We start from the raw sequence: 27359 nt of genomic DNA, 5'->3' as shown, positions 1-27359 counted from the left end.
ATGAGGCGGCGCACAGTTGTCCGGGTTAAGGGAGGGTTTGGCCAGCCGGGATGTCCTTGTCCCATCGCGCTATAGCGACTCCTTGTGGTAGGCTGGGCGCATACACGCTGACTTCGGACACCAGTTGTACGGTGTTTCCTCCGACACATTGGTGCGGCTGACTTCCGGGTTAAGCGAGCAGTGTGTCAAGAAGCAGTGCGGCTTGGCAGGGTCATGTTTCGGAGGAGGCATGGCTCTCGACCTTCGCCTCTCCCGAGTCCGTACTGGAGTTGCAGAAATGGGACAAGACTGTAACTACCAATTGGATTTCACGAAAAAGGGGTAAAAACTAAACAATTTTTATTTTTTACTTATTTTCTCTCTTCTTTTGTGCAGAAATTTCTCTACATCCCTGTTAATGAGCATTTCTCCTTTGCCAAGATAATCCATCCACCTGACAGGTGTGACATTTCAAGAAGTTGATTAAACAGCATGATCATTACACAGGTACACCTTTTTCTGAGGACAATAAAAGGCCACTCTAAAATGTGCAGTTTTGTCACACAACAATGCGACAGATGTCTCAAGTTTTGAGGGAGTGTGCAATTGGCATGCTGACTGCAGGAATGTCCAACAGAGCTGTTGCCAGAGAATTTAACATTAATTTCTCTACCATAAGCCGCCTTCAACGTCATTTTAGAGAATTTGGCAGTACATCCAACCAGCCTCACAACCGCAGACCACGTGTATGGTGTCGTGTGGGCGAGCGGTTTGCTGATGTCAACGTTGTGAACAGAGTGCCCCATGGTGGCGGTGCAGTTATGGTGCGGTCTGCCCAACGCATCACCGGGAGCACACTGCCTGCCCTCCAGGACACCTACAGCACCCAATGTCACAGGAAGGCCAAAAAGATCATCAAGGACATCAACCACCCGAGCCACGGCCTGTTCACCCCGCTACCATCCAGAAGGTGAGGTCAGTACAGGTGCATCAAAGCTGGGACTGAGAGACTGAAAAACAGATTTTATCTCAAGGCCATCAGACTGTTAAATAGCCATCACTAGCCGGCTACCACCCAGTTACTCGGCCCTGCACCTTAGAGGCTGCTGCCCCATGTACATAGACATGGAATCACTGGTCACTTTAATAATGGAACACTAGTGACTTTAATCATGTTTACATACTGCTTTCCTCATTTCATATGTATATACTGTATTCTATTCTACTGTATTTTAGTCATTGCCACTCCGACATTGCTCGTCCTAATATTTATATATTTCTTAATTCCATTCTTTTACTTTTAGATTTGTGTGTATTGTTGGGAATTGTTAGATACTACTGCACTGTTGGAGCTAGGAACACAAGCATTTCGCTACACCCGCAATAACATCTGCTAAATATATGTATGTGACCAATAAAATTTGATTTGATAAGCTACGGACAACGAACACAATTGCATTTTATCGATGGCAATCTGAATGCACAGAAATACCATGTCGAGATCCTGAGGCCCATTGTGAGGTCTTTTTTTTTTTTAAAGGTATCTGTGACCAAAAGATGCATATCTGTATTCCCAGTCATGTGAAACCCATAGATTAGGGCCTAATAAATGTATTTCAATTGACTGATATGATTTCCTCATATGAACTGTAACTCAGTAAAATCTTTGAAATTGTTGCATGTTGCGTTAAAATTTTTGTTCAGTAATATAGATAGATAGAGAGATAGAGAGAGAGAGCATATGCCATTTAGAAGATTTTCCATCGAAAGTGAACACATACATTTTTAGTAAACAGTATGTGGCCCCAGCAGGAAACGAACTCACACCACACAGGTCTAATATCTTGGCATACTATTTTTTCAAATAAAAAACGTGACTTTAGTTATTGGTTAAAAAAGGCAACAACAAAAAAAGAAAAGCTTCATTTAGTTAATCTGTTCACCCAGTATTCTCACGAATAAAAAAAGACATGTGAGTGTGTCTCAATGTTGCCAAAATCCATCTCGCTCCATCTTCTCCCACTCCCGGCCGCTGGGCTTCCTCTCATTACCATATTTGGTGGAGAGTGGAAATGCCAACTGGATGCTTCAGATTTATACATCCGGTGAAACATCTAGCTCATTGTTCTATCTGTGACGTAGCTATCAAAACAACGTCATTCGTCACTATGGGGACGATGGAATCTTACAACAATGGACCCCGTGCATATTGGGTAGCCACACAAGCTAGCTAGCATTTTAGCTTCCCACATCACCATGTGAAATAATCAGATTTATAATGAAATAATATGCCCTGGCAAATATTCTTATACTTGCCGGTGTAACCTACAACATTATCCCAATTTTATATGCTGTTTCAAAGTATTCACTCCCATATCAGATAAAAATAGAATGTCATCATGTTTTGGTCACAGAGAAAAAGCACATATCTCGCAGCTGTTTTTACCAATAGCCTGGAATCAACAGTTATTACTTTTAAACAAAATACATTTTGGGGGTGATTCTAATAAGGCTACAATGTTGTTTGGTTTACTGTTTGAGCATATGCTGAGATTATATTTATTTATCAATGCAAAATAGGTTACTTTGATGCATAGCCTATAGATCAGATCAAGGAACCAAGCGAGCTTCATTGCCTACACACAACTGCTACACTCCATTGCTACGCAAGGAATGATACGCATTACTACTTTCATGTGGCACGGGAATACATAGAATGTTGGAGCGCACTACAAGGATTGCACCCTTTGTGACAAAAAACGGCATTGTGCTACGCTCTGTAGGGTCCGTCTCTGTAGGGTAGCCCTTTAAAGTCATTTGTAACATAAGCTCTCCCAAAGCTACTTGTGCCTTTTCTCCCCTCCTTTTCACTCCTCTCTCTCTTCATCCCCTATCCCACATGTCCTACCCCTTTCTATCCTTCTGCTCCTTCTCCCTTGCTCCCCTTGTCCTCCCTCCCACCAGCCTTAAACCCCCTCTTTCTCTCTTTATCCATCTCTTTCATTACTCGCTCCAAGAAGTGCCAATTCATGGCTTGTGTGGCACCATTCATACAGAAGCTTTCTCACATAAATACACATTTTCTCTCCTCAAAGTGTGTTCTCCCTCTTCAGACACCAAGTGTTGGACAAATGTTTGGAGAGGAGAAAATTACACTTCCCCCTGCTCAATCTTCCACGCCACTGAGCAAAATCAATTCCCTGGAGAAAGATGAACAGTGAATGTGAGCATGTGTCTGATTGTGTGAATGTGTGTGTGAGTGAGCATTCCTGCGAAAGCAGGTTAAATGTGTGATTCCTATGTATGTGTCCATGCTAAATGTGTGTGTGTGCGTGCATGTGTGTGTGTGAGTGTGTGTGTGTATGTGGGTCGTCCACCAATTCAGTGCCTTTTGAGACGTTTAACTTGGTGAGAAAAAAAAACGTTTGATTTCACCCCCCAAAAAAATACATTGTCATAAAGAGCACATTATCAACTTAATAAAAAACGTTTTCCCATCAAGAGGTGAAATAAAATAAATGACTATAGTAAGTGCCTATTAAATGACAAATTAAGTAACAGGGTGGACCATAACAGGGTTGACGATTTCATCTTAAAAATCAGCCATGAATCCCCTTGTGACAGGGGAAATGGAAGCTTGTTGTGTGCAACAGCGAGGGGCATTTGAATGCAAGCTTCACAAAAAACATGTAATTGTTAAAACATGTATAGCTTGTCTATGGGTAACAGGGTTGCCATGTTATGATAGACCCACTCAGTTTTAGTTAAAACATTTCTAGCTTGTCTATGGGTAACAGGGTTGCCATGTTATGATAGACCCAATCAGTTTTAGTTAAAACATTTCTAGCTTGTCTATGGGTAACAGGGTTGCCATGTTATGATAGACCCACTCAGTTTTAGTTAAAACATTTCTAGCTTGTCTATGGGTAACAGGGTTGCCATGTTATGATAGACCCACTCAGTTTTCCCACCACAAAACACCAGAATATGGCCAAAAAGAGTAGAACCAGCTCACCTACTTTTCAACTATGATTGGACTATTAGATGTATACTGAAGAAAAATATAAACGCAAGATGCAACAATTTCAAAAATTTTCCTGAGTTACAGTTCATAGAAGGAAATCAGTCAATTGAAATAAATTCATTAGGCCCTAATCTATGGATTTCATGACTGGGTTAGCCATGGGTGGAGCCATGGGTGGGCACAGTGAGTTGCCCTTCATGCCTGCTCCCTTACCCTAGAATTCTGTATTTATTTGTGACTAATTTGTATACAGGTAGACCAGAAAAGCCACATCCCTGATTCGCAGATGAGTGGCAACCCTGATTAGAAGCACCTGCTGCTCATTTGTTGTTCTTTACAAATGCTGTTTTGAATTAAAATAAAATTGTACCTACACACTGAAGGCTGTAATGCCGAAATGTCTGTGTACGCTATCCCTGATGCAATGAAAATAATTAAAAACATTGAATAATGAAGTAAGCTTTATGCAACATCTTTTTGAGTGCGAACCCATTACACCTTTTTATTTGTCTGAATTCGTGGGTTTTACGCACCACCCAAGCTTCTGGAAGAGCGCGATGGTTCTTTTTTGAATAGGGCATAGACCCACCCACTTGGGAGCCAGGCCCACCCACTGGAGAGCCAGGCCCAGCCAATCGGAACAAGTTTTTCCCCACACTTTATTACAGACGGAAATACTCCTCAGCACCCCCCTCCTCAGACAAAGACGAATGTGGAGGTCCTGGGCTGGCGTGGTTACACATGGTCTGCAGTTGTGAGGCCGGTTGAATGTACTGCCAAATTCTCTAAAACGACGTTGGAGGCGGCTTATGGTAGAGAAATGAATATTAAATTATCTGGAAACAGTTCTGTTGGCCATTCCTGCGGTCAGCATGCCAATTACACTCTCTCAAAACTGGAGACATCTGTGGCATAGTGTTGTGTGACAATACCTTTTATTGATATGCCACACCTGTCAGGTGGATGGATTATCTAGGCAAAGCAGAAAGGCTCACTAACAGGGATGTAAACAAATGTGCACAACATTTGAGAGAAATAAGCTTTTTGTGCGTATGGAAAATTTCTGGGATCTTTTATTTCAGCTCATGAAACATGGGACCAAGACTTTACATATTGCGTTTATATTATTGTTCAGTATATCATGTTTCTTAAAAAAATAAAAAAAATAAGGAATAGTTTCACCATGTTAAAATGAGAGTTCAGTTCACGTAACAGGGTTGACCTTAAATGAGGGAAAGTTATATATTTTTTATCTAAAACTGAATCACTAAATAATAATAATAATAATAATAATAAATAATCATCATCAGAAATCATCATCAGAAAAGACTGTCAAAGCAACAAAATAACAAGGGCTTCACAATGATGGTGAAAACATGGAGAAACAATGGGCTTAAATATGGGGTTAAGTCATGTGGAGGGACATGTCAAAATGCAGCATTTTGGCACTTAAGCAAGTCTTTATTGATATTACAAATCTGATTTATTGAATTCTCCATGTAGTCTATATTAAAAGGGCACAATATTGGTGCACAATTTCATGGGACGACCTAGGTGTTTGCTCGTGTGCTCTGCTGCGAAATCAGCCTAAACGTGTGATTCCTGTGCATTTATTTTCATAATAAATGTGTGTGTGTTCATGAGCATTCCTGCGAAAGCAGGCCAAATGTGTGATTTCTGTGTGTGTCAATGCCAAAATGTATGTATGCTTGTGTTCATGCAATGTGTGTGTGGTCTTGTTTTTCTGTCCTTCGGGGTTAGGTGTTAGGTTTAGGGTTACAATTCGGGTTATCAAATCAAAATCAACGTTCATTGGTCACGTACACAGATTTGCAGATGTTATCGCAGGTGCAGCGAAATGCTTGTGTTTCTAGCTTCAACAGTGCAGTAATACCCAGCAATAAAAAATTTATAAAAATACACACATAATCAAGACAAATAAAAAAATAAGTTATATAGGATGAGCCATGACTTGAATACAGTATACACATATAAAGTGTGTGAAACAGTAAGTAAACATTATTAAAGTCACCATTATTCAATGACTATGTAGATAAGGCAGCAGTCTCTAAGGTTCAGGGCAGGGTACTGGGCGGAGGCCGGCTAGTGGTGACTGTTTAACAGTCTGATGGCCTGGAGATAGAAGCGGTTTCTCAGTCTCTCGGTCTCAGCTTTGATGCACCTGTACTGTCTCTGCCTTCTAGATGGTAGCGGGTGAACAGGCCATGCCTTGGATAGCTGAGGTCCTTGATGATCTTCTTGGCCTTCCTGTGACACCGGGTGCTGTAGATGTCCTGGAGGGCAGTGTGGCCCGGGTGATGCGTTGGGCTGACCGCACCACTCTCTGTGGTTGCAGACGGTGCAATTGCCGTACCAGGCGGTGATACAGCCCGACAGGATGCTTGTGAGGGTCTTAGGGGCCAAGACACATTTCTTCAGCCTCCTGAGGTTGAAGAGGCGCTGTTGCGCCTTCTTCACCACACTGTCTGTGTGAAGGGACCATTTCAGGTTGTGAGTGATGTGCATGCCGAGGAACTTGAAGCTTTTGTCCCTTTCTATTGCAGCCCAGTCGATGTGGGTGGGGGGCTCTCTCTGCTGTCTCTTGTAGTCCACAATCAGCTCCTTCGTTTTTGTTGACATTGAGGGAGAGATTATTTTCTTTGCAACACTCTGCCAGCGCTCTCACCTCCTCCCTGTAGGCTGTCTCGTCGTTGTTGGTAATCAGGCCTACCACTGTTGTGTCATCAGCAAACTTGATATTTGAGTTGGAGACATGGCCATGCAGTCATGGGTGAACAGGGAGTATAGGAGGGGGCTGAACATGCACCCGTGTGGACCCCGTGTTGAGGATCAGTGTGGCGGAGGAGTTGTTGCCTACCTTCACCTCTTGGGTTTGGCCCGTCAGGAAGTCCAGGACCCAGTTGCACAGGGAGTGGTTCAGACCCAGGGCCCTGAGCTTAGTGATGAGCTTGGAGTGCACTATGGTGTTGAAGGCTGAGCTGTAGTCGAGGAACAGCATTCTTACATATGTATTTTTATTGTCCAGGTGGGAAAGGGCAGTGTAATGGTGATTGCGTCGTCAGTGGATCTGTTGGGGCGATATGCAAATTGTATTGGCTCTAGGGTGTCAGGTAAGGTGGAGGTGATATGGTCCTTAACTAGCCTCAAAGCACTTCATAATGACAGAAGTGAGTGCTACGGGGCTATAGTCATAGTCAGTTTCTTGGGTACAGGAATAAACAACAGACTGCGATATAGAGAGATTGAATATGTCCGTAAATGCTCCAGCTAGCTGGTCTACACATGCTCGGAGGACGCGGTTTGGGATGGCGCCTGGGCCGGCAGCCTTGCGAGGATTAGCATGTTTAAATGACTTGCTCACGTCAGCCACGGAGAACGAGCGCACACAGTCCTCATGAGTGTCGGGGGCCCACATCAGCAGCTCTACGTTGTTTTCCTCGAAGCGGGCCTAGGTATTTAGCTCGTCTGGGAGTGAGGTGTCTGCCTTTCCCTTTATAATCCGTGATTGTCTGAAGTCCCTGCCACATACGTCTCGTGTCTGAGTCATTGAATTGCGACTCCAGTTTGTCCCTGTACTGCTCTTTTCCTCTTGGATTGCCTTACGGATGTCGTAGCTGTTTTGTTTGTACACGTCCATGTTCCCAGTCACCTTGCCATGGTTAAATGTGGTGGTTCCCACTTTCAGTTTTGCGTGAATGCTGCCATCTATCCAGAGATTTTGGTTTGGATAAGTTCTAATCGTCACAGTGGGAACAACATCCTCTATGCACTTCCTGATGAACCCAGTCACAGAGTCAGTGTATACGTTGATACTATTCTCAGAGGCAACCCAGAACATTTCCAAGTCTGCGTGTTCAAAACAATCTTGAAGCATAGATTTTGATTGGTCAGACCAACGTTGAAATAGTCCTTACCACGGGAGCTTCCTGTTTAAGCTTCTGCCTATAGGTGGGGAGAAGTAGAATGGAGGCGTGATCTGATTTGCCAAAGGGAGGGCGGGGGAGGGCCTTGTAGCCATCCAGGAATGGACAGTAGCAATGATCCAGAGTAAGTGTTTCGCATGTAGCACAGGACATGTGTTGATAGAATTTCAGTAGAGTTTTCCTCAGAGTTCCTTTATTAAAGTCCCCAGCTACAATAAATGCGGCCTCAGGATATGTGTTTTCCAGTTTGCATGTAGTCCAGTGTAGTTCCTTGAGAGCCATCGCAGTGTCAGCTTCGGGGGGAATATACAGTGGGGGAAAAAAGTATTTAGTCAGCCACCAATTGTGCAAGTTCTCCCACTTAAAAAGATGAGAGAGGCCTGTAATTTTCATCATAGGTACACGTCAACTATGACAGACAAAATGAGAAAAAAAATCCTGAAAATCACATTGTAGGATTTTTAATGAATTTATTTGCAAATTATGGTGGAAAATAAGTATTTGGTCAATAACAAAAGTTTCTCAATACTTTGTTATATACCCTTTGTTGGCAATGACACAGGTCAAACGTTTTCTGTAAGTCTTCACAAGGTTTTCACACACTGTTGCTGGTATTTTGGCCCATTCCTCCATGCAGATCTCCTCTAGAGCAGTGATGTTTTGGGGCTGTCGCTGGGCAACACAGACTTTCAACTCCCTCCAAAGATTTTCTATGGGGTTGAGATCTGGAGACTGGCTAGGCCACTCCAGGACCTTGAAATGCTTCTTACGAAGCCACTCCTTCGTTGCCCGGGCGGTGTGTTTGGGATCATTGTCATGCTGAAAGACCCAGCCACGTTTCATCTTCAATGCCCTTGCTGATGGAAGGAGGTTTTCACTCAAAATCTCACGATACATGGCCCCATTCATTCTTTCCTTTACACGGATCAGTCGTCCTGGTCCCTTTGCAGATAAACAGCCCCAAAGCATGATGTTTCCACCCCCATGCTTCACAGTAGGTATGGTGTTCTTTGGATGCAACTCAGCATTCTTTGTCCTCCAAACACGACGAGTTGAGTTTTTACCAAAAAGTTCTATTTTGGTTTCATCTGACCATATGACATTCTCCCAATTCTCTTCTGGATCATCCAAATGCACTCTAGCAAACTTCAGACGGGCCTGGACATGTACTGGCTTAAGCAGCGGGACACATCTAGCACTGCAGGATTTGAGTCTCTGGCGGCGTAGTGTGTTACTGATGGTAGGCTTTGTTACTTTGGTCCCAGCTCTCTGATGGTCATTCACTAGGTCCCCCCGTGTGGTTCTGGGATTTTTGCTCACCGTTCATGTGATCATTTTGACCCCACGGGGTGAGATCTTGCGTGGAGCCCCAGATCGAGGGAGATTATCAGTGGTCTTGTATGTCTTCCATTTCCTAATAATTGCTCCCACAGTTGATTTCTTCAAACCAAGCTGCTTACCTATTGCAGATTCAGTCTTCCCAGCCTGGTGCAGGTCTACAATTTTGTTTCTGGTGTCCTTTGACAGCTCTTTGGTCTTGGCCATAGTGGAGTTTGGAGTGTGACTGTTTGAGGTTGTGGACAGGTGTCTTTTATACTGATAACAAGTTCAAACAGGTGCCATTAATACAGGTAATGAGTGGAGGACAGAGGAGCCTCTTAAAGAAGAAGTGACAGGTCTGTGAGAGGCAGAAATCTTGCTTGTTTGTAGGTGACCAAATACTTATTTTCCACCATAATTTGCAAATAAATTCATTAAAAATCCTACAATGTAATTTTCTGGATTTCTTTTTCTCAATTTGTCTGTCATAGTTGACGTGTACCTATGATGAAAATTACAGGCCTCTCTCATCTTTTTAAGTGGGAGAACTTGCACAATTGGTGGCTGACTAAATACTTTTTGTCCCCACTGTACATGGCAATGACAATTAATAAAATTATCATCTCGGGAGGTAATGTGGCCGGCATTTGATGGTGAGATATTCCAGATCGGGAGAACAAAAGGGTTTGAGTTCCTATACGTTAACACAATCACACCATGAGTTGTTAATCATGAAACATACACCTCCGCCTTTCTTTTTCCTGGAGAGTTCTTTCTTCCTCTCTGCCCGATGAACGGAGAACCCCGCTGGCTGAATGGACAGGGACAATATATCCAGAGAGAGCCATGATTCCATAAAACAGAGTATGTTAGAGTTCCTGCTGTCTCTCTGGAAAGAGACCCTTGCCCTGAGCTTGTCTATTTTATTGTTCAGGGACTGAACATTAGCAAGTAATATACTCCGAAGCGGTGGATGGTATGCACGCTGCTTGAGTCTGACTAGGGCCTCACTCCTTCTACCTCCTTCTCCGGCGTCAACGTTTTGGTGCAGCCCCTGGGATGAACAGAGCTGCCTCGGAAAGTTCAAACAAAGGATCTAGGTCAGGGAAGTCAAATTTCTGCTTGAATTTCTGGTGAGTGACCGCCGATCTAATATCCAAAAGTTATTTCCGTCTGTAGGTAATAATACAAGAAACGTAAATAATAATAAGAAATAACACAAAAAAATACTACAATGTTGGCTAGGAGCTAGAAACAGGGCGACTGTCTGTCGGTGCCATATTGTGCTCCATCTAGGTTTAGTGGTTAAGGTTAGAGTTAAGGTTAGGGTTTAGGGAAAATAAGATGTTGAATGGAAATACATTTTAGGTCCCCACGAGGATAGAAAAACAAGTGTGAGTCTCTGTCTGTCTGTGTCGGTCTGTCTGTGTGTGTGTGTGTAAGCATGCTTGTGTGCCCTGCTGTGAAAGCAGAATAAAAGTGTGATTCCCGCGGGTTCACGTCAAATTGTGTGTGTGTGTGTGTTTGTGGGTATCACTGTGAAAGCAGTAAACGTGTGATCCCTGTTTCGTGTGTGTTCATGCTAGAACACAGACACCTTGAGCCATCTGCTCCCACCTGCGCGTCTGTCCAATGGGCATATTTTACCATAAATAAAAGAGTCACTCACGACCTACTGAATGGTGGTACTGCTTTTTTAGGTCAGTGGTGGTGGTGGTGGTGGTGGGGTGTGTGTGCAGGAGGTGGAGGTGATTGTCAGACAGATCTCTATAGTGCACCTCAAGTGTGTGTCTGTGTGTGTCTGTGTGTGTGTATGTGTGTGCGCGACTGCGTGTGTGTGTTTCAAAGAGACATGCTGCTGATTGACATTGGCAGAAGACTTAAGTGCATCTGGCCAGGTGGGGTGTTACATAAGAGTTCTGGTTAATTTTGACACTGGAGCGGTCACACCAAGGAGTAAATCACTGCTAATGATGAGAATACAGAGAGGCTGTTTGTGTGTGTGTGTGTGTGTGTGTGTGTGTGTGCACATGTCTGTATCTGAAGTTCTGCTAGCAAACTTAAGCTTCATTAATTCATTTTCTACAGCGTGCTACAATGATGTCATCCAAGTTAGCTATTTGAAATATTGTTATCAGTGAGTCAACAAGAGGCTTGCTTCCTCTTGAACAAGGGACCTGAGGTAAAAATGTCAAGTAGGTCCCCTTTCAAAATAGGGCACTGAGTGTACAAAACATTAAGGACACCTTCCTACTATTGAGTGCCCCCCCCCCCCCCCCCCCTTTTGCCCTCAGTAGTGTCACATTAAGGACAACATCTTGCTCCTCAGCTTTATGGCTTAAATTTTAAATAAGCATGCATTTATTTTACCATTTAAAATATGTTCCATTATTTCTGATTGGGTGGACAAAATTATATTTAGGGTGGGCAATGCCCAATCCAGCACCCTCCTATAACCAGCCCTGGATGTGATTTCTGAACAGTGTGTGTGTTTTCCAATGCAGAGGAAAAGTTTAACTTTCCAGAGCGGCTGCAAAGGACACTAGCTAAACTGTTGAACTGTTTAGCACATTAAAAAAAAAACGCCAACCAGTTAGTTTCAAACAATCTGCCACATTTAGTCCTTTCTTCATTCCACCCCTGGTTTTTAGGGATTATGCTTACACATTCAGCGTAAAATAAATTGCATTGTTCAGGGAATGCGTGGCTGGAAAGTGAGGATAATTTAAAACAAGTAAGCCTGCTGTGATAGCCAATGAGTGTACAAAACATTAAGAACACCTTCCTAATTGAGTTGCATTAAACCTCGTCTTTGATATGATAGTAGTTACCCTCCGGGACAAAAACTTGACGTAACATAAAATCAACGTCCATATTTGGTTAATATTTAATTCAGTTGTCAACAAACGGGAATTCCTTTCATTGATTTGTGGTTGAAAACTGGTTAAAATGTATACTTTGACCACTTATTGTGTTTTCAACCAAAAATTCCATTGATGTCCAACGTCCATACATTTGGTTCAATGTACACTGCTCAAAAAAATAAAGGGAACACTTAAACAACACAATGTAACTCCAAGTCAATCACACTTCTGTGAAATCAAACTGTCCACTTAGGAAGCAACACTGATTGACAATACATTTCACATGCTGTTGTGCAAATGGAATAGACAACAGGTGGAAATTATAGGCAATTAGCAAGACACCCCCAATAAAGAAGTGGTTCTGCAGGTGGTGACCACAGACCACTTCTCAGTTCCTTTGCTTCCTGGCTGATGTTTTCACTTTTGAATGCTGGCGGTGCTTTCACTCTAGTGGTAGCATGAGACGGAGTCTACAACCCACACAAGTGGCTCAGGTAGTGCAGCTCATCCAGGATGGCACATCAATGCGAGCTGTGGCAAGAAGGTTTGCTGTGTCTGTCAGCGTAGTGTCCAGAGCATGGAGGCGCTACCAGGAGACAGGCCAGTACATCAGGAGACGTGGAGGAGGCCGTAGGAGGGCAACAACCCAGCAGCAGGACTGCTACCTCCGCCTTTGTGCAAGGAGGAGCAGGAGGAGCACTGCCAGAGCCCTGCAAAATGACCTCCAGCAGGCCACAAATGTGCATGTGTCTGCTCAAACGGTCAGAAACAGACTCCATGAGGGTGGTATGAGGGCCCGACGTCCACAGGTGGGGGTTGTGCTTACAGCCCAACACCGTGCAAGACGTTTGGCATTTGCCAGAGAACACCAAGATTGGCAAATTCGCCACTGGCGCCCTGTGCTCTTCACAGATGAAAGCAGGTTCACACTGAGCACATGTGACAGACGTGACAGAGTCTGGAGACACCTCATCAGGAGCATGCCCAGGCGTTGTAGGGAGGTCATACAGGCACGTGGAGGCCACACACACTACTGAGCCTCATTTTGACTTGTTTTAAGGACATTACATCAAAGTTGGATCAGCCTGTAGTGTGGTTTTCCACTTTAATTATGAGGGTGACTCCAAATCCAGACCTCCATGGGTTGATACATTTGATTTCCATTGATCATTTTTGTGTGATTTTGTTGTCAGCACATTCAACTATGTAAAGAAAAAAGTATTTAATACGATTATTTCATTCATTCAGATCTAGGATGTGTTGTTTAAGTGTTCCCTTTATTTTTTTGAGCAATGTATTTTTGCCCGGTTGGGATAGTGAACTTTAACCCTTTACTAAATCGGATACAGGAGCCTACACTACCTGTCAGTGTTATCTCAAATAATACTGAAAGCTGAAGACATAATGGCAACAGCCCCACCTATAATGCCCATCGAATCTTACCTCCCTGACATTTCATTGCAGGTTGCATTGTGTTTTACAGTTCTATAGAAACTCATTCAATATTTTCCTTGGATGCTGACTGACTCCATAATGTAAGCCCCAATGATCACCATCACCGTTTTACCCTCTTTTACCCCGAAAAATTGTGCCAAATAATAACGAATTTAAATTACTGCTTGGAATCTCGCAAAACACTGTGTGCGTGGAGCTGTGGGGCGTAATGGAAAATGCATTACTGCAGGCAAACTAGGCCCTCACTGTTCACTCATGGCATTGAAAGACTGGGGGGACAGGAAAAAAAGAGCTGCTTAGTCCAGTGGCTCGCTGTTAAAAGGTCTTTCTAATGATGCTCTAGCAGTTACAGGGAAGGTCTCTGTGTTGGTTGAGAACCATCGCCTCTGACAACAAAGTTCTTGGCTCCCAACATAGGATGGAAAACAACTCCTAGACATCTCACTCATCAGTTCTGGGGTTGGGAAACTGATTGTATTAGGAAGTGGTGTGTAGTGTGTGTGCGTGAATGCGTGCATTTGGTATGCTTAAGTGTGTGTTTGTGTATGTGCACGGGCACGTGTGCACATGGTTGAGGAAATGCCGGCAGACTCAGGAAGCGCCTGCTTGATGATACGGTGTGTAAGGGAAACAACTTAGGCCGCTCCAAATGCAGGGGTGATTACAGTAGGTATCATTATGGCAGGCCAGGAGAGATGTAATGATAGGGGCAGATTAGGCATTCTGCCAGGATTCAATTCCTCCTCTACTTCTCAGTGGCCGGTAATTATATGCAACAGAAATTAGTCAGTATGAGTTTGTGAATGTGATTAATGGTTCGTTGGAATGGATGGATAGAATGGATGGAGCCCTTCTCAACACAACATCCCTGTTGTGATCCACCTCCCTCAGATCTACAGTATGTAGGGACTTTAATGTAATTGTGAAACGATAAGTTATTATCAATGTATTTATAATATGATCACTATTAACAGCAGAAGTTTTGGTTCAGTGGAGTAATCCCACATTTTTCATGTATTTGTACCTTGAAGATGTCTTAAAAGTACCCTTGTTGACAGTTCGAAGGTCACCCCCTCGACTGAGCACCTATTGTTGTCATCCAACCACTGTACCATTTGAGATTTGAAGCTTAGCCTGCACAAAAGCAATGGACTGTTCAGTATGGAAGAACTCACTTTCCCATGAAGCACTTGGGAACGATGCTCAGCTTCCGGCGCCGGTCCTTGATCAGATGGCGGCTCTTGGTCATCATCATGTGGTAGAGCTTCTCGCCCTTCTCAGCGATCATCACGTAGGCATCCCGCTCCATCCCCAGCTTCAGACCTGCAACCAACAGAGAAACACTCAAGGGGTCAGACACCAAAGCATTTTGCATATGAAGTTCATTATCGAAAGCCTGAGTTGTTATAAACGGTTATTAGTATATTTCTAACCCAACAGTGAGTCTAGGAGTAAAGATAAACTGTGTGGTCCGAGAATGTGTGTGTGTGTGTGTGTGTGTGTGTGTGTGTGTGTGTGTGTGTGTGTGTGTGTGAGAGTGAGAGTGAGAGTGAGAGTGAGAGTGAGAGAGAGAGAGAGAGACTACAGATCATTCCTCTCACTGCCTAAGACATCATGCTGGTTCCGTTGTCTGGCACTCTGGCTGGCATGGGGGGGCAGCAGCAGCAGCAGCAGCTATTGTCTCACATTGCCAACAAAAACAAAAGAGGGCCCAACACCGAGCCCTGAGGGACACCACCATTTCCTCCAGTCAGCCCTCAGACATCTATGCGTTTCAGCCCCCGGGGGGGAAGAGGCTGTCACAGGGCTGTGAGAAGACACAATGGCCCTGCCTGTAGGGCCCCGTTGGGGTTTCTGACACGGTACAGGGGTAGGAGAGGAGTGGAGCATGGCGGCTCGTGTCTGCCGCCTCCAACGGAGGGAAAGCCAGAAGTTAGTCTGTCCAGGTCTAGAACAAAGTACTGTGTCGCCTGCTAATGTACTATGACGCCACTGAGTTCTTTATCTTTAGTGTAGAGCAGCAGTTATGTTTACCAAGCTGCAACACCCTTGAGTGAGAAATATGTTCAATTATGACAAATATGTGTAGACAATTCAAAACTACAGTCTGTTGATGTTGAGCCCTTTGAAGGTCCAGCATGCTCATACAGCTTCTAAACCATAACTCCACCATGGGGCTCTGAGCAGCTTAACTCCACTGTGGGGCTAACTGAACTTTGGAGCGCCACTGTGAGGCTCTCTGACTGGCTAAACTCCACTGTGGGGCTCAGTGAGCTGCTAAACTCCACTGTTGGGCTCTCTGAACTTTGGAGCTCCATCATCAGCCTCTCTGTCCTGCTAAACCGTGGGACTCAAGACAATTCCAACAAAATGTGCGGGGGTGCCAGAGCTTGGTGCCGCTGATGGAGGGGGGGGTTGGATTACACTTGACAGCAGCTGGAGTGGATTCAAACAAAGAGTCATTGAACAGACTGGGGTCTGGTCCTGGTGCAAGGGGCCCCCGGCCCTGGGCTGCTGGTCCAGCTGTCAGAGCCAGTCCAGAGGCCCCCTCTTCCCACTCTCACTGGCACAGGCAAACAGGCTAACATGTTAGCCCACTCATTTCCACTCAGCCTCTACGAAAACACTGCTAAGACGATACCAGCCCCATCCAGCTGGCAGGGCAAAAATAATGGATCTGTCTTGGGAGTATTTAAAAGGGGCCACAACCAAAATGTCCAACTGAAGCCAGTGCCATGGCAAAACAAGGGGACATTTAAAAGAGGTGTGCTGTGGGAAATTGGGATTCAACAATGGGTTAGGTATCAATAGTGAAACAGGGATGAAAGGGATGTACTCAGGATCTAATGGCCATGGTCAAGCCTTCCAGATGTGGGCAAGGCCGGGGGTACAGGGAGGGGGGTTAGGGTGTGAGGTGTGGTGTGGGGTTGGCTGCACTGTGACTGATCTGGCATCTGTTAGCCTCAGGTCAATTTCCGCCTGCCGTAACCCAATACCCAACATGGCCCTTGGTACTCTGCAAAGCTCCACTTCTTCCCTTTAGCCACAGGATCAGGTGACCGGTCGCACAAGTCCATGTGGAAGGCTCATTTGCTACATTTGAAATATTAAAGCTACAGTTGTTGTAAACAGCTAGAACACAGGTATGGTTGGATGTTCAAAACCCTCCGCTGTTTAAGTTTAATCCTTTCCATACATTTACAGCTTGGGGGGACAGCAGTTGTGATTTCTGCCTCCAATGCTATCAGGTGTCACCATGCCTACAGCCACAGAAGTCAGTAAAAGCCTTTCAAGCTTTATTGGCACGCCCCAATGCGCACACAAACACAAAGACAGGTGGCCAGTGCTGAACAGGTGTCCTTACTCCGCATGTGGAGACACTTTTGAAGTCAAAAGAGGGGGGGGGGGGGAATGGAGGCAAAGTCATTAAACAAGACGAGTAAGAGTGCTCAGCTTACAATGACGTTTTGAACAAATAACCCATCTTCCTCAAAATACATGTTTTCAATGTGTAGTCAAACACTACTGCAAATAGCACATTTTAACTAGAAGGGGTATTTTAGTGCCATTATTTTTTAAAGAGGACAAAAATATCCTTTTATTCCAGTGACAGGATGTTTTGGGTGTGACTCGATTTGAACACACTATTAATTACACAGTTCATGAAACCTGCTCCCAAGCTGCCAATTCATGTCAAAGGTCTGCAATCGCTACACACCAAGTCGAGAAATGGCATCCAAAATGTGTTACAAGCCTCATTTTCATGCCACGGTATAGTTGGCTAGACAAAACAGAGAGAGAACGGAGCGGTCTCACAGACAGACAACAACCCGTGATGGGTACTGTGTTGCAATACTCTCTCGTGAGCTGCCGTTTCTGGCAAGCTGCTACTGCTTCTCTATTTCAGGCTCTTGCTGGGATCGAAGAATCTGTTTTTAGCGCATCTTGAGTTTGTTTGTAAATTAACTGTTGGATAGAGTGCGCTCTCTTCTTGGGGGTGTTGATTAGCAAACACGGGTCTCGTACTGCACCGTAAGAGGCGGCTGGCTCTTTCCTTTGAATGTTAAACTCCAGACTGTTCTTCTGCATTCATTTGGTAATAATTATGCCACGATCTTTATGTATTTATGAAACAAAAGCCAGAGAGAGAGTGACAATGGGCAGTAAGACATACCATAAGCATACCACAACCGTCCTAGTGATGCACAAATTCATTTGCATACATACTGCATGATCTCTCACAACAGAGGGAATCCATTTGTAACCTCTTGCAAAGCTAACCATTTATTCTGAACCTTCAATTGTGTTAGCTCACCACAGCATAGCGTTGTTGAGATACTGTATAAGTCTGAGGTCAGACAGTACAGCACAATCGGAAAACATGATAGCCTCACATTCTCAAGGGAGGGGGAGCAGGACTCCAAAAGCGAGGACATGCCCCTTTTTGTTATACTCACTCTCTCTCTGCTCTCGTTCCCTCAAGATGGCATCGAGCCACTTCTGCTTGTCCTCTGCGTTCTTGGCCATGCAGACGAACCACTTGTTCTTGGCCGTGTTGTGGATCTTCCAGCCGCTGGTCACCGTGTAGTTGTTGCTGTGGTAGTCGGCTGAAACGAGGTAAAAAACTATTAACGGACCATGGTACACACCCAACATGTGACCCCTCTTATAGAAATAATCTTATTACATTTAACCTCAATGCTATTGATGGACATTGATATTAATACTGTACTAGCTTTTCTTGGGGATAAAACATGCAGTGTTCATGAACTCGTCTTGACCTCAGTAGTAACTGGGAGGGTAATACAGCCCAGCCACACCACTCTCAAGCTTCACTTGTCTTTGAAATACCTCAAGAGCTCAAATATCCATCATACTGTAAGTACTGCTAATTAAAATAACAAACAATAACTAAGTAGTCAAATACATCTTTCCGCTGACTCGACAGTAAGGTCCGTCTCGCTTTCTCCCTCGCATTCCGTCTCCTTGTCTCCCTCTCTCTCTCTCGCTCTCCCTCTCCTCCATTCCAATTTTACCAGCTATTTGGCTCCAGGTGACTGTAATGCATAATGAATGGGCTGGGGTAATGGAAGTACATTAGTGTAATGTTAAAAGGTCATATAAATAGATGTGAAACCCCCTGGCCCCGAGGGATAGAGAGCGAGGGAGGGAGGGAGGGAGAGAGGGAGGGAGGGAGGGAGGGAGAGAGGGAGGGAGAGAGAGGGGAGCATAAAAAGGGCTAATCGTGTTTAGGTGTGTGTGTCAAACAATAGTGGATGTGGGAGGAGGGTCATGTTATTGCATTAATTTAAATTAGTGTGATGTGTGATGTATGCATTCACGCCAAAACACTGAGTCGCTCTTCGTGTGAACGGGAAACTTGCTGTCAGTGCATTTCAAGGTTGTAATCTTCAGTGGAAGAACACAGGCCCGTCAAGATACAAACTACAAATCTCATTCAAACGTCTTCACTCAATATTCTTATTACTCTAAACATATTACTTTAGGTTTTCACTCTAACCCTAAACTAGCACACCTGATTATAGTAATTAGCTGGTTGATAAACTGAATCAGGTTAGTTACAACTGGTGTTGGAGCGAAAACCTACAGGAGGGTAGCTCTCCAGGAACAGGGTTGGAGAGCCCTGCTTTAAATTGTCAACTGAACGGTTTAAAAGCGCAGATATTTCAAGGGTGATTCGTTGGGCTTCTACAATGCTACAAATCAACACATTAATACCCTTAGACACATAGAAGTTAAACTCGCAGTGTAAAGAGGGCACATGACCTTAGTCTCACTATCACTGGCCCTCCTGTAGCTCAGTTGGTAGAGCATGGCGCTTGCAACGCAAGGGTTGTGGGTTCGTTTCCCACGGGGGGCCAGTATGAAAAATTTATGCACTCACTAATTGTAAGTCGCTCTGGAAAAGAGCGTCTGCTAAATGACTAAAGTATTTTAAAAAAAACATGTAAACATCAGGTTATAGGGTGTCTCTGAGAAACATACAGAGAGAGAGAACATAATATTTTTCTTTGTGGTTACCTCTGAACGTACAGTACCAGGCGATAGGCAGCAAACAGCCCGCGGAGCACAGAAAGGAGGCATGTGAGAGGAAAAAGTGTATTTCTACCCCTAAGGCCCTTTAGGTAGAGCTACAGCTACAAGAGAAAACAATCAGACCTGGGTTCAAATAGTTCTTGAAATCTTTCAAATACTTTGAACGTTTGCTTGAGCCTGCCCGGAATGCAAGATATGCGGGGTTGGCAGTTTTGGAACTATTTTATTGTTTCTATTCACCAGGTAAGCTCAATCAAGCAAAGCTAAAGTATTTGAAACATTTAAAATACTATTTTAACCCAGGTCTTGCAAAAACAGGCTAGTGTGCAATAAATCACCAGAGCAAAATGAGCAGAACAGTGTGGTAAGTTGGTAAGTTCCAGTTCATGCAGCAGCTATCCCAGAAGTTCAAAGGTGAGAAATGCAGGTTGTGCATCCTGTCTGAACCAATGTAAGACCTTATCACTGCGAGCAAGCACTCGTCAAATTCATATAACCACCCTATCTATCATTCAAAGTGTGAGAAACCTATACAAGATTTTATAGCTGCACCCAAACTGTAAGCACTCATCAGATTTGTATCACCTATTCTATCAGTGAATTCGTTATCTTGTTTTTTGTGGGAAAATAGAGTTCAAATGAAACAAATACTCTTTGTTTGTATGAAGCCTAAGTAACACTGTAGCATAGAAAGAATGGGTTTGTGTAATTAGTTTATGATTTTACATCAGCCAGACCTGTAGTGAGTTAATCCCAAATAAATAGAAAGAAAAATATCAACTGATGGAAGATAAATGTGATAAATGGCTAAACAGACATATGGATGAATGAATAGAGCAATGGATGGATGATTGAATGAATGAATAAATGGAGGGGTGAAGAGGGATGATGTTCCTACAGTGTAGTGAAAAAGTATTTGCGCTCTTTCTGATTTTCTCTATTTTTGCATATTTTTAATACTGAATGTAATCAGATCAAGGGAACCTGAGTTTACAAAGACGACATGGTCCCATTATACCTGGCTAAAACCAAACACTGCATTCCACAGTAAGAAGCTTACACCAACGGTCAAGCATGGTGGTGGTAGTGTGATGGTTTGGGGTTGCTTTGCTGCCTCAGGACCTGGATGACAGAAAGGGGGCAAATACTTTTTCACAGCACTGTACAGTATATGAACTGAAGACTGGTGGGACTGGTACAAACCTGTTCCGTCCTCAACGTTTTCCACCTCCATCACCTCTGTGTTGATTCTTCCTCGGAACAGGTACAGGGGACCGTTGATGGACTTGGTCCTCTTGGTGGACTTCTTCCCAGAAACCCTAGGAAATTGAACAGAAAATGGCAAAAATGAGTTTTTCTCTGCAGAGAAAAATGCAATTTGTTGCCAACTTAAAAATATATATATATAATAACTTCACAGTCCTGAAGCACACACACACAACGTTAGGTGGACTTGATTTGTTTGTATCTAAAATGAGCTTGGTACACACTACACAAACAGGATTTGGGAATTCACTCAATTTTTCCACGTCTGGCTTCTTTCTGCCACTGGACTTCTCATCACTGAATGAAAAAGCTTGTTGTGCTCATTCCCACCACTTTCACGAGGTACTTGCATCCCCACCTCCCTCCCTCTCTCTCTCTCCCTCTCCCTTCCATCCCTCCCTCCCTCCCTCCCTCCCCTCAGTCACCCCCCCACAACCTCCCACTCGCCCTCCCTCCCTCTTGCTTTCCCTCCCCCATCCCCACGTCTCCTCCCTCCCTCGTTCTCACCTAGATTTCCTCTTGCAGTAGACCAAGAGGTTGTCGAACAGGAAGAAGACTCTCTCCTGGATGTTGCCAGCAGAGATCTTGAGCAGGTTACCGTGGAGCAGCAGCTCGGTGCAGATGTCAGTCAGATTGGTGCCCTGGGGACAGACAGTCAAGAGAGAACGGCAATTAACCACTGGTGCCTGTCGTCATCTCTCAACTAGACGTGTGTGTGTGTGTGTGTGTGTGGGGGGGGGGGGGGGGGGGGGGGGGGGGGTTCTGTGGGTGTGTGGGGTTCTAGGTGTGTTTTTGTGTGTGTGTGTACGTGTGTCTATAACAATGATTATCTTTCAAACAACATGTGTTTACGTTCAGAGTGCACAACCCCAGTCGAACAATACAAAATGCAGCTGTGAGAATTCACACATCGGATGACATTGGATTAGGTTCAAACTATTTGTTTCCATTTCATTGTGCTAATAGGATGGAATGAACAACAGACGACACCCTCACTCCTACTGTTATACAACAGAACAATAGTGTATACAACAGTCCTTCCCTGAACTTTGCCAATGGCCCTTAACACAAGACAAAAGTCAGCTGTGCACTGTTCTTCAGCCCACAGTGGTTGGACAAGTTGCCAACTGGCCCCCGAACTGAACTGAACTGGAGGAAACTAGTCTAAAATGGGGAGGAAACAAGATTTTGTTTAAATAGTGCCAGCTCTGGGTCCCGAAGGGACATCTGGTCAGGCTTAGACAAAGCCTACTTATTTTACCCCTGCAAGCCACATACCACTCTGGGTGAGCTGAGATGTAACATGTGAAGTATTCCAACTATTTCCCAACGTTTCCCTGATATGTAATGTCATGGCAGTGTTGGGACTACAGGTGTAAAGCCACTGTTATGACAGTTTTGTGGCAGGGTACTTAATGTGAAGTGTTACTCAAATCTCTATAGTAAAACGTGAGTTAAAGGTGCACTCTGTGGCCTCTTTAGCCATGGGATGAAAACCACAGATTCTTAAACAAAACGCATGTAGTCGCATACATGCGCATGCACACAAACACTGTTCCTTTTAGACATACGATCTGACACAAGTTCTTAATTGCGAGATTCAACTCGTTTCATAATGAATTGGGTTTTCGTTTTACCCTATTCGGGGTACATATTGCTGTCTCTCTGGCTTTTGAAGCTGGTTGACGTCATCAAGTATGCATGGACACCAAACTGTATGAGAGCCAATTAACCTTTTCACGATACTAGGCCACGACTTACGGTAAATTAGTCACTATTTAGTCATTAGATTAAGTAATTTTAAATAAGTATTTTCAGGGTTTTACACTAGCCCATTGTAAACAAGAAAGCTAAAGGGATTCTTAAAGGTTGACTTATGGGATTCTAGCTGTGACGTTAATTATGTATGGGGGTGTTTCAGAAATGGCACCATTACGTATATAGTGCAATACTTTTGACCAGAGACATATGGGACCTCCCCTTTGGCATCTGAGCAAAGGTAGTGCACTATATAGGGAATAGGGTGCCATTTCAGACAGGAAATCAATCAAACCTACACCGATGCAATTAACCACACACGTACACATTTTGGATTGCCTTGTAACATAATGATTCGTAATAAGGTGCATGTGCATGGATGCATTCATGCCATACATGTAGCCATAACAAAACAAAGCATCATTGTTCAATGGAATGCACCAATCTAAAATCAACCAGAACTAAGCGTGCCCATGTGTGGACTCTGGATCTCCTGCCCCACCCCCATTTTTGGTACAGAGACACCAACCCCCCTTTATGGTTGGACTTTACCAAATTTAACGGTCTCTTTGATGTCATTGAGAGCATGCCACCGTAGCCGCCCAAAACCAGACCCCCACCCTCACAACCATCCATAATTGATTCCTCTGGGCACTACATTTCTGACAGACGCGCGTAGCTCCCCCCAAAAAACAGGATTATCCGCACTCCTGTAGATCACGTGCATTCCAACCAGCCTAGCAGACGGTTTTACGATCGATCAAATTCCATGTTTAAACGTGCAGGAAGGCGGGTGGGGGATGGAGGGATGGAGGAATGGATGGAGGATGGCTGAGGGATGGATGGTGGAAGCAGGAGAGCTGTCTGTCTATCAGAGCAATGCTAATGTGTCTGGGTCCTGATTCTGCACTACTACCTCCCTATTAGGAGTGGAGAGGTGATTACACTGGAGAGTGGAGGAGTGGAGAGGTGATTACACTGGAGAGTGGAGGAGTGGAGATAACGGGCTAAAGCTAGAGTGCTTTAAAGGGAGGGAAGAAGGTAGGAAGAGGGGGTAGTGCCTTTCATGAGGATGAACTGTGATACGGAGCAAGTAGACAGAGGCTCTATGTCCCAATACTCGTTCACTCTCAGACATGTTTTGACCTCTAGGGGTCAATGCAAAGTGAATCAGAGAACCAATCCCAAAAACGGATGTACAACTGCCCCCACGTCAGTGGCTAGAATCAAATGAGAGTTATTGAACGAAAATGCCAATAATAAAGTCTGATTGATCTGTGGAGGAAACTGCGACGACATGGTGTAATTTCTATCTCCACATCGTTTATCCTTGTTAAACACACAACAGCCTCTTGTTTTGTCACATTTTTGACGGAGGACAATCGCGGGGGTGAAACGGTGGCATATTTCATCAGAGCGAGGCAAATCTTGGCAGGCTTTGAGTGTGTGTGTGTGTGTATGTGTAGGATGCCATTGTGAGGTTCTCTCTTTTTTCCTCAAAGGGCCCCGTGTGAGACTAGGCCCTGCCTCTTTGGGCTCTGCCGATTGGGCAGGGTGCCCTTTGACCTTCCCTTGGCTCCTGAGCGGACGGATTGTCCTCTCCGGGGCCCAGAGGACCAGAGGAGAGTCAGGGGACAAGGGCTCTGTTGTGGAGGGTGAAGGAGGCGTGAAAAACGCACTGGGCACTCCGCTCCGCTCCCAAGCCCTGTCCGTGCCCTGTGCATGCTGGTAATCTGGGGGAAGCTGGAGGAGCGTTTTACTGTCACAGAAAATGAAGTGGTGCTTAGCATTTGGTGGACTCTCGAAAACTGGCCTAAGCTTTTTCGCCACAGCCATGACTGAGTGGGTATAGGGGTCAATGAGGACGACAGTGTGTGTGTGTGTGTGTGTGTGAAAACTCGGAGCTTCCCTTTTCCATCTCTTTCCTGTCATTCGAACCATTTCTATATAAAGGAGAACCGTTCCGTTCTCTCTCACTCTCTCTCCATCTAACTATCCTCTTTATCTTACCTCTCCTCTCTCAATCTTTCTTCTCACCTCCCACCCCTCTCCATCCTCTCATCTTTATCGCACACTTCTCTTATCTTTCTAGCACCCCCTCCCTCCCTCCCTCCCTCCTCTCTCTCTGACCCCCCACCCTTCTGTCTCGCCTCTCTTCTTTATCGCACACGTCACTCCCCTCTTTTCACCTTTTAGTACTCTTCCCCGCCTCCATCTCCCCCCTCCCCCCTCTCTCCCACTCCCTCCTCTCCCCCTCTCTCTCCCTCCCTCAATGGTGACCTATAGGGTGCATCCTAGACATGGTCCAGAGTAGAATAGAATAGAATCCCTCACCTCCCAGCCCTCGATGTGTGACTGCAGCTGCTCCAGGGCCTCCAGTTTCTCCATCTGCCTCTTGGTCTCGTTGATGTTGGAGCACACTGCCTTCATGGCCTGCAGTGCCTCCTCCACCGCAGGGTAGTCCGCGTGCTTCTTGGGCGTCCGCTTCAACAGCTCCTAGTGCGGTTAGAGACAGGAGGAAGAGGCGAATAGAGTGGTCACTTGGTCAGGTCATTAATGGGTTAAAGCCAAATAGTCAAGATGTCTTCATTAGAACTACAGCATATAAACAGCCATTAATACTGTTACAGAGAACAGCCCTGGTGCGCTGGATGATAAGCACCATTCTCATTATTAGGAATCATCTCATCAATATTCTGCAAAGAGTCAATGGTGGATAGAGTTGCATGTAGAGGTGGAGAGGTCAGGTAAGATTGTGGGATGATGGATGCACAGAGTTTTGGGCAAATGTTAGGATGGAGGGGGAGCGTGGAGGTCGGACATAGGATGGAGAAGAGCGGGGGATGAAGTGGTGGGACAGAGGGTGCGGATCGAAGTTGCGGAGAAGTTGGAAAAAGGGGAGAAATTGGACGAGGGGTGGAGAATGAAGATCATACATGATAGGAGTGGCTCAGACAAGGTTGGAATGTTTGTGTTTATGTTCGTGTGTCATCCATACCTTCAGTAGAAGGGGGTACTTGCAGATCCTCTGAATGGGCGATAGCAGGTACCCCTCCAGGGGAATGTCTGTGCTCTTCTTTCCTCCCAACAGCATACAGTGCTGGAACACAGACAACACACAGATGTTAACAAAACGGTAATTTATCAAACAGGGGCATCTATGGCCTATGACCCATCCTAAATCTTCTTTGTGATTCTTCTAGAAATGTAAGTTGGTAACTCCACTAAAATGATTATGTGAAGTGGTTTAGGGCAAGAAGCTAAATCCAAAACACCACAGCAAGTCTTCGCAGTTGTATTAATGACCTCCATGGGGATCGGGTGGCAAACTGTAACTAAAGTAATGCTTTGTGAAATGTATGTTTGGTGGTGAAACCCTTCTGAGGAGGATTCTTCAGATGTGAGAGAGTGAGTGAGTGAGAGAGAGAGCGAGACAAAGCTGGTGGGTTCTCTTCTATGTGCTTTATTTTCTAGGAACCAGGTCTGTCAAATGCTAAGTCCCAGAGGGCAAGAATGAGCAGCGTTCACCACCAGATCAAAGGCCAAACTAGATACGCCGCACGAAAATACTTTGGTGAAGAAAACAGAAAGCACATCATTGGTCGGTATAGTGCACATATTTCATTTTAATCACATTCCACCACTTTCAAGTTCATAAGGCACTCTGAGGAGAAACAGCAGTGTAGTGCTCATGCAGTCTTTGGTTGAAGCTAACGCTTGGGGGTGCGGGGAGGAGAGGAGCGCAAAAACTGCTCTCAAAAACTTGACTGCAGAATTCTGAGATTCCACAGATTCCAGCCAGTTTGGCAATCCTGATGCAATCCCCCTCTCCTCTCTCTCCAGTCTTCTAATATGAACATTATTTCCATCTGCGTGCCTGCAGCCAAACTCCCTCCGAGAGCTTCTCTTTGACCTCCTTTCAGTATACTTTCAATTGACTCCTCTCAGCTTTACAGCTTTGTTTTGATGTCCTTGTAGAGACGGCGTACATATTCAGTGCTTGTCAATTAACATGGAAATATTAGCTCAAATACCGCAAAAACATGGAAATGGAACAGAATTCAAGAGAGGAAACAACAGATGCGCCAATGGCTCTTCATGCCGCACCACCCTCAAATATCATTATAATACTAATAACGATTTGCATTTATAATCGTGACTAATTAATGCAAAGCCTACATCCAAATGTGATTACTCATTAAGCCTCCAGGCTCCCTGCGATTACAGAAGGCATTGTCTACACGCCACAGAGTTCATCGACTGACTACACCTCAATTCCCTCACTCCACCACTTCCACAAAAAGCACAGTGGACTACCATGCATTTTGGGTTGAAACCAGCCTAGAGCTTAAACCTGTGGAGCTCAGACTTGTAGCTTAAAGGGTTAGTCCACTAAAAGTTTAAATGTATGGGGCGAATCCTAACATCCACTTATGTAAAATGTATCTTAGTCTCCCATTGATATCAACGCATGACTAAGTTTAAGACAAACATTTGACTTGTGAAAGTTAGGATTTACCCCCATGTGATTTTCCACTAGCAGCCTGGGATAGAATGTACAGAACACAACTAGAACAAGTTCAGGTCAGTCAATAATGAGACGGAGGAAACACATCGGTGTCAACAAGGCTCAGATCTTCCAGCCAGCCGTGCCAATGTACTGCAGCTGGCCAGCTCACACCGAGCATGACA

At 44.7% G+C, this 27359-nt stretch overlaps 1 protein-coding gene across 1 annotated transcript in view; it reads right to left on the bottom strand.

The window, feature by feature from the left end:
• The window catches only part of LOC311147993 (phosphatidylinositol 3,4,5-trisphosphate-dependent Rac exchanger 1 protein-like), a 115490-nt gene that overhangs the window by 49126 nt on the left and 39005 nt on the right, over positions 1 to 27359 (bottom strand). Inside the window, exons 5-10 of the mRNA XM_084184865.1 lie at positions 25666 to 25767; positions 25002 to 25163; positions 21417 to 21550; positions 20847 to 20962; positions 18044 to 18193; positions 14762 to 14909 (exon numbers count right to left, since the gene is read on the bottom strand). Of these exons, the coding sequence (XP_084040991.1) occupies positions 14762 to 14909; positions 18044 to 18193; positions 20847 to 20962; positions 21417 to 21550; positions 25002 to 25163; positions 25666 to 25767 (812 nt within the window). The remainder of the gene's footprint in view (positions 1 to 14761; positions 14910 to 18043; positions 18194 to 20846; positions 20963 to 21416; positions 21551 to 25001; positions 25164 to 25665; positions 25768 to 27359) is intronic.

Source organism: Coregonus lavaretus (genome assembly GCF_964263955.1).
Source record: "Coregonus lavaretus genome assembly, chromosome: 20".
NCBI lineage: Eukaryota > Metazoa > Chordata > Actinopteri > Salmoniformes > Salmonidae > Coregonus > Coregonus lavaretus.
The sequence above is the reverse complement of the archived record's forward strand: the minus strand, read 5'-3'. Positions and strand labels throughout refer to the sequence as shown.